The sequence below is a fragment of the Poecilia formosa genome, unplaced genomic scaffold, assembly GCF_000485575.1.
Source record: "Poecilia formosa unplaced genomic scaffold, Poecilia_formosa-5.1.2 Scaffold7, whole genome shotgun sequence".
NCBI classification, from domain to species: Eukaryota; Metazoa; Chordata; class Actinopteri; order Cyprinodontiformes; family Poeciliidae; genus Poecilia; species Poecilia formosa.
The window spans coordinates 4,913,821-4,923,470 of NW_006799946.1; the positions used below are offsets into that span (position 1 = coordinate 4,913,821).

The 9,650-nt window shown below is 47.3% G+C and overlaps 1 protein-coding gene and 1 long non-coding RNA gene across 3 annotated transcripts in view; one reads left to right on the top strand and one right to left on the bottom strand.

Annotated features, from left to right (window-relative positions):
* The window catches only part of srcap (Snf2-related CREBBP activator protein), a 41,196-nt gene extending 31,589 nt beyond the window's left edge, over nucleotides 1-9,607 (top strand). For both annotated transcript variants that reach the window (XM_007572732.2, XM_007572739.2), the window contains 6 exons: nucleotides 32-228; nucleotides 414-528; nucleotides 610-735; nucleotides 826-1,002; nucleotides 1,088-1,171; nucleotides 4,322-9,607. In XM_007572732.2, coding sequence (XP_007572794.1) covers nucleotides 32-228; nucleotides 414-528; nucleotides 610-735; nucleotides 826-1,002; nucleotides 1,088-1,171; nucleotides 4,322-8,443 — 4,821 coding nt within the window. In that variant the 3' untranslated portion in view covers nucleotides 8,444-9,607. The remainder of the gene's footprint in view (nucleotides 1-31; nucleotides 229-413; nucleotides 529-609; nucleotides 736-825; nucleotides 1,003-1,087; nucleotides 1,172-4,321) is intronic.
* LOC107833021 (uncharacterized) lies at nucleotides 1,525-3,530 on the bottom strand. The gene is made up of 2 exons (XR_001658736.1): nucleotides 2,706-3,530; nucleotides 1,525-2,081 (listed from the first exon to the last, which is right to left on the bottom strand). It is a non-coding gene; the product is annotated as an uncharacterized LOC107833021 (long non-coding RNA).
* Nucleotides 9,608-9,650: the final 43 nt, after the last annotated feature.

Below are 9,650 nucleotides of genomic sequence, written 5' to 3' on the forward strand. Positions count from 1 at the left end.
TTCTCACCGTTTCTCACGCCTTCTTCTGCAGGCCCTCATGGAGCGCTTCAACGCAGACCGACGCATCTTCTGCTTCATTTTGTCAACCCGCAGCGGGGGCGTTGGGGTCAATCTGACCGGGGCTGATACTGTGGTTTTCTACGACAGCGACTGGAATCCCACCATGGACGCTCAGGCGCAAGACCGCTGCCACAGAATCGGCCAGACCCGAGACGTCCATATCTACAGGTGGTGCATTTAATTACATCTGTTTGTCCACAAAAAGCCTGACTTAAAAAAAAAATAAAATAAATGGCACTGATAATTTCAGTTTTAAGTCATATTTGTCCTGTGCGATTCAACTGCCAAACACATTCATGTTAATGTTAGCCAAATTGTTTTTTACAACAGTTTTCATTTTTTTGCTTTTTCAGACTAATCAGTGAGCGAACGGTCGAGGAAAACATTTTAAAGAAAGCCAACCAGAAGAGGATGCTGGGAGATATGGCGATCGAGGGAGGAAACTTCACTACTGCCTTCTTCAAAGAGGTACCAACATCCATCCATGTTTGAGAAGGTGTCGATGAAAAATGAAAGTCTTTAATCAGCTAAATGATTCCTTTCGTTCAGCAAACCATCAGGGAGCTGTTTGACGTCAACGATGGGGAGAAGAGGGAGGTGGCTGTGGAGCTGTCCGTCCCTCAGGCTGAGGAAGAGGAGGGCGTCAACAAACAGAGCACCACCATCCTAGAACAGGTGAGCTTTTATCCCATCATCTCCCAGAAATACCTTAGGTCCTCATCTTGTTGCTGCTCGACTCATCCCGTTGCTTTACGATCGGTCCAGGCGCTATGCCGAGCCGAGGATGAGGAGGACATCGTGGCGGCTTCGCAGGCCAAAGCGGAGCAGGTGGCTGAGCTGGCAGAGTTCAACGAGAACATCCCGCTGGACGACGGAGGGGAGCAGGAGGAAGTGGAGGAGCTGTCCAAAGCTGAACAGGAAATCGCTGCTTTAGTAGAACAGGTAACTGATGAAGTGATTCTGGGTTTCCAGATGTTGATCCGGTTCTGCTCGGCTGTCCGCTCACATCTCTCCTGCATGTCTGCAGCTCACTCCCATTGAACGCTACGCCATGAACTTCCTGGAAGCTTCTTTGGAAGACGTCTGCAAGGAGGAGCTGAAGCAAGCAGAAGTAACTTCTCACTCTAAATTCTCTCGTGTTTTACTGAAGAATCGTTAGAGGGGAAATAACTGGATGAGAAGCAGATTTGTTTTCCCTCCGAGTTCTACTCTCGCTCAAGACAAATATGTGCATTTTATGTTTTTTGGTGGCTGATTAACAAACATTTTCTTAATATTTAATCAGCCATCTGCTTTTAACTTTAACTGATCATTGCCGAGATATTTTTGATGAACTGGAGCTGCAGCGAGAATTTGGCTGGTGCAACTCCAGAAATAATTAGGAGCAACCAGCTATAAATATCCTGTTTTCTGATCAACAAATGTCTCATTTTTACACTGAATAAAGAGTGGTCAGTGACTTGCATGTTGAATCAACATTAGGGTTTCAGCCATAACTGACACTATATCAATGTTTATTCAACCATCATTTGAATGTGGATCTGCATGCATATTTGGGTTTTTACATTGAATGAAAGCTAAGGATGTATGTACATCTTTTGGTCTGCATCATAACGTACCACTAAAAGCTTCTTCACTGGTGTTACACACCATTTTATTGGTAGATGATGGTTATCATGGGTATGTCGTTCAAAATTCTTTAACATATTGCCAAAAATGTGTGCACAAAAGGTTAAAAATGACAAAATGGCATTGATAATTTTATTTAAGAAAAGAGGGATAGATCTTTAAACATATTTGACTCCTTTTTGACTGTCAGAACAGCATCCATGAGCTTAAGCTTTGCACTCTATGAACCAGGGAAACTGTACAAGTTGGGGTAACCCCAGTTTGACTGGTTGGCGTCACTTTGGTTGGTTCCTTGCGATGCCTTCCTCCCATTCTGGCACATAATGAAGCCACTTCTTGACAGTTTCGCTGTTGTCCGACAGTCAGCTTTGGGTCAAACTGCAGAGCAGCAGCTGAAAAACAAAAAAGAGTGAGGAAGGCACCAGTTAGAAAGATGATAAACATTTGAAAAGTTCTGAGAGACATTGAAATATTAAATAGTGTACTGGTTATAGTTCTGAGAACAAACCGTAGGGTTCCCCATGTACACTCACTTAAATTAATAAGGACACGCTAATGAATATTCATCAATTTACCTTAATGTTAGTTGTCATATGCAACTACATTTACCTATCAAACTGCACCATAGTGTAGCATTTATGATACTGCACTCGTGTTAAAATGAGGGAATCAATTTTTAAAATAAAGGGTCGTTTACCACAAAACCTAAAGATAACTCGGGGAGGATTAGGGTTCATTTAACACACCAGAGACGGAAAAATAGAGCAAAAGGTGATTTGTACTGAAGTTGTAAAAATTTACAATTTATACAGGATAAACTTGCATCAAATAACTGGTTCAATCTTCCATTAACCACAAACATTTCCAAAAAGTTAATGATTAAATTCATTCAAAAATGTCAATATGCTGATAATGATCCAGCACAAGTAGTAATAGTCCAGTTCAGTTTAACCAGTTACCAATCCAAGAATCAACAGATTGAATCAGTCGTTAACAGGTTTAGATCAGTGTCTCACCTTCCTTGCATGTTTCAGGTGTTTCCCTTCCACCACACCTGGATTGAATCTGTGGGTGATTAACAGCCTTCTGCAGTTCTTGACAGCTGCAGAAGGTCATGCAATCATCTGAATCAGCTGTTCTGGAACAGAGGTGCATCTAAGCATGTCCCTAAGAACATCATAATAAAAAATGAAAAACAAGTGATTTGAAATGATTTAAAGCCCACCTGCAGCAGCCAGCCTTACACTTCCTTGTCCACCACATGCTCTTCCAGACCAAACAATAGACCCCACCCTATTTTTAAAAACTCAAATCCCACAATATCTCATAGGGCCTAGAGTGGTGGACAGGCTAAAAAAAAAATACAAAAGCTGACATGACTTCATTTATTAAAAAAATATCTGATTTGCCCCAAAATAACCAAGATTACTATAGGCACAAAACAATGCAGTTATTTTTCAATGAGCATATTTAAGATCAAAGTAATATTGAAAAACTTACCATAAAAGTGCTCAGAGTGGAATTCAGTTTAGAAGCCGGTTGCAAACAAGCCAGCAGCAAAGTGGCTGTTGGGTTGGGACAAACCACTAGTGTAAACGGGGAGGCAGACCGTTCCACTCCTTGTAGTGACTTGTAGATGTTTTTGTGTCAACACATTATGCACAGTCAGTAATAATATTTATAGACAAGTAGGAAATTGTACAGAAAGGAATCACAACCCACTGTTCTCAACATGTAGTGCTTAATTTGAAACATGATTAACCCCCACCTAATAATAAAATGTTTTGACCCAGAGCTGAAGGAGGGGATGAGGAAGGGAAGGGGGGAGTAAATAGGGGAAGGTTGGGAGGAATGGGTGAGTGGGGGGAGGGAGTGAAAAGTAGGGAAGGTTTGGGGGGCGGGTATAGGGGGATCAGGAGGAGGGGTGCAACAAACGGCATACTTGGATTCAAAATTGATTAGACTCTGGTCCTCAAGGCAAGCTGACTTGCATGTTTTCAGTTCAGCAAAACCCTGTCAATCAGCCATCAATTAAAATCGTGTGTGCCTAATTATGGAAATGCCTAAAACTTGCAGGTCAGTGTGCTTGGAGGACCAGTGATGGAAAAACACTGGATTAGACGCTGGCATTTTCACTATTAGAATTCGACCAAAAAACAACATTGATTCATTGAGATATTTTCAACATTAATTAATTGGCTAGAATTGGGTGATTGTTTGATGGTTGATCCACCATCAGTCATCAACCTTAACCATAAATTCAACCTTTGGGATCATGATTCAACATTGAATTAACATGTTTTGCAAACAAGCCAGCAGCAAAGTGGCTGTGTGATTGGGCCATCCCACTCATGTAAATATGCCTTTACCAAACACTTTTATCAAAGTCTATAATTATGGCACCAGAAATAAACATTGTAAATATATCACTCTCAATATAATATGTTCAAGCTTGACTTTTTGAATTGAATAACTAAAATAAATCTACTTCCTAATGATGATATAGTTTATCTGTATTTAAATGTTTGCATTCATATAACAAAATTGGATCAAAATAACTTAAGAAATTAATTTATTCTGAACATTTACTGAAATCAAAACCTAAACTGTGAATTCTGCTCTTGTGTTTTAGGAGCAGGTGGAAGCTGCCAGGAAGGGTCTGGACCAAGCCAAGGAGGAGGGACTTATGCTTCACCCTACATCAGATGAAGATGACGATGACTTCATGTCAACGCCTGTTTCTACTGAACCCGCTCAGCAAGCTCCTGCTCGCCGCGGACGCAAACCCAAGGACAAGACCCTGACCTCCACGCGGACCAGCGGTCGACTTCGTGGAGCTTCGCCTGAAACCGAACTTGAACCGCCGAGAGAAGTGCCTGAAAGACTCCGTAGCGGTCTGAGAGGACGAGGAGCTGCCAAAGACTCCACCCCTGTCAAAACGTACACATCCACCAAGCTTCAAGACTCCAAGTCTTTCAAAGGCTCGTCTCCTGCCAGAGATCACCAGACTGTGAAAACGAGGATTCAGCCCAGCCGTTCCCATTCCAGTCCATTGCCTTCCCCTTCTACGAGCTATCCTCCTGGAGGGAAGCAGCAGGGCGCCGGAGAGTCCGACTCCAAAAGCTCCAAAGCAGCCAGAGAGGATAAAGAAGACGAGAAAGAAAGGAGAATGTCTGAGTCTTCATTAGACTCCAGCTTTGGAGCAGAACATCTGACCAAAGATGATGATGGGCACATGTCTCCTCCCTCCACAAGCTCCAGATCACCTCGCAAGCGCCAGTCGGCAGATGGCGAGGTGCTCCGGGGCCTGGTGGACGATTCCCCATTAGCTAAAGTCTTGCGGAAACTTCCAGGGAGGCTCGTCACGGTGGTGGAGGAGAAGGAGCCACGAAGGAGGAGAAGGAGAGGAAGCGAAGCTGGAGTCTCCTTGGAGGAGGTGGCAGTGGAGGAGCACCCCACTGGATTTACTGACGAGCAAAGTAAGGACAACACATCCCAGAGCTCCAATGAAAAGACTAAACTCACTGTGGACAGATCTCCCCAGGAGACCGAGTCCAGCCAAAGTCTGACTGTCCACCCTCAGCCTGTCAGAGGTTACCCTCCGTACTCCCCACCGCACCTTTCTCCTGACATGCCGGTGTTACGAAACCTTCCTGTGCGACGCAGACTGGAGACCGAATCCCGCATGGCGGCTCAGCTGGGTGAACAGCAGCAGCTTCAGGGTCGAGGAAGAGGAGCGCCCCAGACCAAGAAATCAGAGACAGAGTCCAGCATCAACTGCCTTGGGATGCCTTGTAAAAGAAAGAGAGGCCGGCCCCCCAAGATCCACACTGCTTTACCTGAACCTGAAACCAGAGTGACTCCCTCACCTTCCTCCCCAAGCGAGGACAAGAGCCCCCCTCTGTCCCCGAAACGGAGGAGGGGTCGTCCCCGTAAAGACTCCACAGTCATGTCAGATTCTGTTTGTGAAGCGCAAAGCTCCAGTGTACCACAAACCGAAAGCAGAGTCCCCTCGGACTCTCCAACTGCAGTTGTTCCCAACACAGTTACAACAGTGACTGAGTCCACCAGAGCCAACGAAACACCAATAGAGACTTCAAATTCAGCACAGCCCTCTGATGAGAATAAAGTTGAAACATCCATATTTGATTCTCCTCCGATTCAGGTACCAGCCGAACCAGCACCAGTTCCTGCTTCTGCTGCCACATCAACTCCAGTTGAGAGTCTCCTCCCATCAACTCTAGTTTCCGCCCCGGAGGCCACAAGTCCCACCTCACCTCCATCAGTCTCGGCAGGATCTCCAACCACTGTTGTTTCTACAGCTGCTTCAGAACCAACCTCTTCCCCTGTCCCTGCACCTTTGAAACCAAAAGAACCGGACTCTTCTAGATCCCCTGCAGATGATGCACCTTCAAACGCTAGCCCTCCACCTGCCGCAACAGTCCAAACACTTCAACCTTCATTGGAGCCTGATAAAACAGAAAGTGTCGTCACAACAGACGACTCGCACACAACTACAACTGCTGCTCCACAGGAGGACTCTGCTGCACCTCCAGAACCGGCTGTTACCTCGACTCCACATGGAGCTCGGGAGGTTACGAAGACGACTTCAGAAACACTTCCAGGTGCAGCGCAAATGCCTCTGGCCAACCAATCAAACAGCACAATTCCAGAAGAAACCGAGCAAAGAATCTCACCAAACTCAAACATGTCTGATGAGTCTCCTGCAACAGTTACTCCGTCTGCTGAAGACGATACTCCGTCACCAAAGACTGAAGAGACCGCAGTCCTGATCCAGTCAGTTTCCACACCACCACCGACTGAACCGGCTTCAGAGGCTCAGGTAGTGCCAGAACATGAAAGTTCTACAGAAGCATCTGCTGAGCCAAACCCTGAAGAAACCTCTGACGCAACGTCTGCTGAGACGAACACATTTACAGAAACTTGTTTACCTTTGATAGAGGAAGTCAGTGCAATGTCCTCTACCACTGCAGCAGTAGCTGAGAGAATGATGGAAATCTCATCATCAGAAAGTTCTTCAGAGATTAGATCTACATCAACCTCTACAACAATGGAAGCAGTCCAAATATCAGCTGCCACCCCTGATTTGTCTCCTTCGGTTTCCACGACCCAAACCGCTGCAGCCATTTCCCCGACCCAAACCGCTGCAGCCATTTCCCCAGTGGAAGAACCGTCCACATCCACCAATGCTTCTGAAGAGACTCCTACTGAGACGCCTCTCCAGACGGATGCAACTTCTGAGAAATCGGCTACAGTAAGGGAAACTAAAGGAGACTGTGAAGTAGAAATAGTTGCAGATGCTATGAAGGATGAAGCAGAGTCCAGTAAGGAGGAGAAGAGCTGTACGCCACCGCCTAAGAGGAGAAAGGTGGAAGCTTCCTCTGACACAGGAAAGGAAAAAGAAGAACCAAAAGGTGCTCCTCCGAAAGATAGAGATGGGAAAGAAGCAGAGCAGGAAGCTGCTGAAGATCAGAAACATTCCAAGCAGAAGAGATCCATCAGCCGTGAGAGCAGCCAAGAATCTGTGCGCTCCTCTTCTCCATCGTCTGGGAGCTCTTCATCGACCCTCACTAGACACGCTCACCACAAGAAGACCTACGAGAACAGACATCCTGGCAAGAAGAGGCGAACAGACGCAGCTGAGGGAGGGCCAGATGAGAAGGAGGAAGATGAGGAAGAGACTAAGAATGAAGGTGTGACGGCTGCCTCTCGCAGGAGACGGTCCGGGTCTTCCTCTTCCTCCTCCGACTCTGAAAGCAGTGAGAGCAGGACCCGACTTACCCGATCCGCCAAGCGCCGCCTGCAGGACGAGGAGAAGGAAGTGGGCAACAAGGAGAGTAAGGGCGTGAAAAATTCAGACAGCTCTGACAAAAACGCATCAAACAATGCCACTGCATCCACTGGGGGGGAGTCGGGAAGCGACACTTCTTCTGTCAGGATGACCAGGAAGTCCACGGGACCTCAGCCGCCACAGGATAGCAAAGCACAGACAAACAGCGCCCCGTTGTTGCCGCCCGAGCCAGAAGTTTTAGGGAAGCGCTGCTCGGCCCTGAATGCGGCTGCCAAGCTTCTAGCCATGAAAGGCAGAGTGGACACTCCTGGTCACACGCCGCGGAAAGATTCAGCAGCCAAAGCTGCTGCTTCCACTTCTGACAAAAACCAAAAGCCTAAAGTCCCGGCCTCTCCTCAAAGTAACGCCGTGAATCCGAATAACAACAAGAACAAAAGCGGCAAACCTTCAACGCCAGATCAGGCGAGCCGCCCCGCTTCCCGCTCCACCAGGCAGTGTCCCGGTCAGCTGGTTCCGCCGCTGGAGGTGGAGTACAAGAGGCCCAAACCCGAGGAGAAGGATGGCAAGAAGTTGTCGAGAGGGAAGGAAGGCGAAGGCCACAGCGCCTGCAGCAGCATGAGCAGCGACTGCGAGGGCGACTGCGGCGGGCGGAGCAGCCGGAGCCGCAGCAGCAGCAACAGCAGCCAGCGCACCCGCAGCATCAGCTCCCAGAACACGGAGCGCAGAGGCTCCCGGGCCGCGTCTTCGGGCAGCGAGCGGGACAGCGACAGGAGGGAGAGGCGGAAGGACAGCAGGAAGTCCCAGGAGGTAACGAGCAGCCCGGGAGCAGAGGGGATGCCGGACAGGGTGCTGCGGAGCGTCGCCGCGCTCGCAGCGGTGCAGGCGCGCTCTCCGGCCGCGAGCACCCGCTCCTCCTCCAATCAACAACGCAACAAGACATGACCAGAGTGCCAAAGAGTTACAGAAAAAGAGTTACAAGCAGAAACGAGAGCATGTCACAATCTCTAGGGCTGCTGTGCAGGGAGCGCGTGCTGCACGACGCAGACGCCTCCCTGCCTCCCTTTGTGAACCGAGCCGGTCCTCCCTCACTGCCGGGTGGTGCCTGCTGGAGAGGGGGGAGGCGGAGGGATGCTGGACTGACGACGGAGGAGGTGCAGCGGTTTAATTCACCTCCAGGGACGAAAGGTGCAAGGTTAAACACTTAAAAGTACTGTAATTATTGAAGACTGGAAGCCAGAGGTGGGACTTCACAGCGCCCTCTGTTGGGGGGGTTTCACATAGAAATTAATTTGTCCAACATTTACACCCTGAAGTGACCCGTTTATTGTAACTTGGAGGTTTGAGAACAACTGCTTCTGCAACTTCCACCAACTCTTGTGATAAGTTATGCATATTTTTATGATTTCTTCCAGGGTGTTGGGAAGAGAGCAGGTCTGTCAGAGCGCTGGATAACCCCTCCCCCCACTACCCCATGTTACCTCCCCACTCAGTCAGTTCTGTTCATTGGATTAATTTGCACATTAAGACGAGATAATGTGGCTTTTTCAGCACGTTTTGGTGTTTCACATGAACTGGGTTAATCGGTCCTAAGTATCTTGCAGTGTGTATCTACAGTTTGAAAAATGTACTGATTGAACAGTTAACGCTAAAGTCTTGTATTTATACTGAATAAAGGGGGTAAGTGTTTTTGTGAAGAGTGCCTGTTGGGCCTGATGGTTTCCCGACCTCAGACCGCCTTGTTGAAGCTCCTGGCATGGAGCGCTCCAGCTTCTCGTTTAAGAAAAAAAAAACAAAACAAAAAAAACGAAAAAATACTCAAAACATTTGATCAGCATCATCAGCGCTAACAGGTTTCTTCTCACCCCGACATCACTTCGCTGCCCTCCGTTCATGTAAGAGGAAATGTATGTGAATAAAATGAGCGGTACAGCTCCAGATGATGGTAAAATTTAATTTTGATATCTGTCGGGAACGGGTGATTCCTGGTGATGGTCTTACTTTTGGTTCGTCTCTTTGTTTGTTGCATTCCTTTGATCCCTTGTTATTCCACCTTGTTTTACTTGAAGATTAAGACAATTGCAGTTGAATAAAAAGACCAAAAATTGCTGCTTTTGTGAGTTTTTGGAGAGGATTATTTAAAAAAAACCCA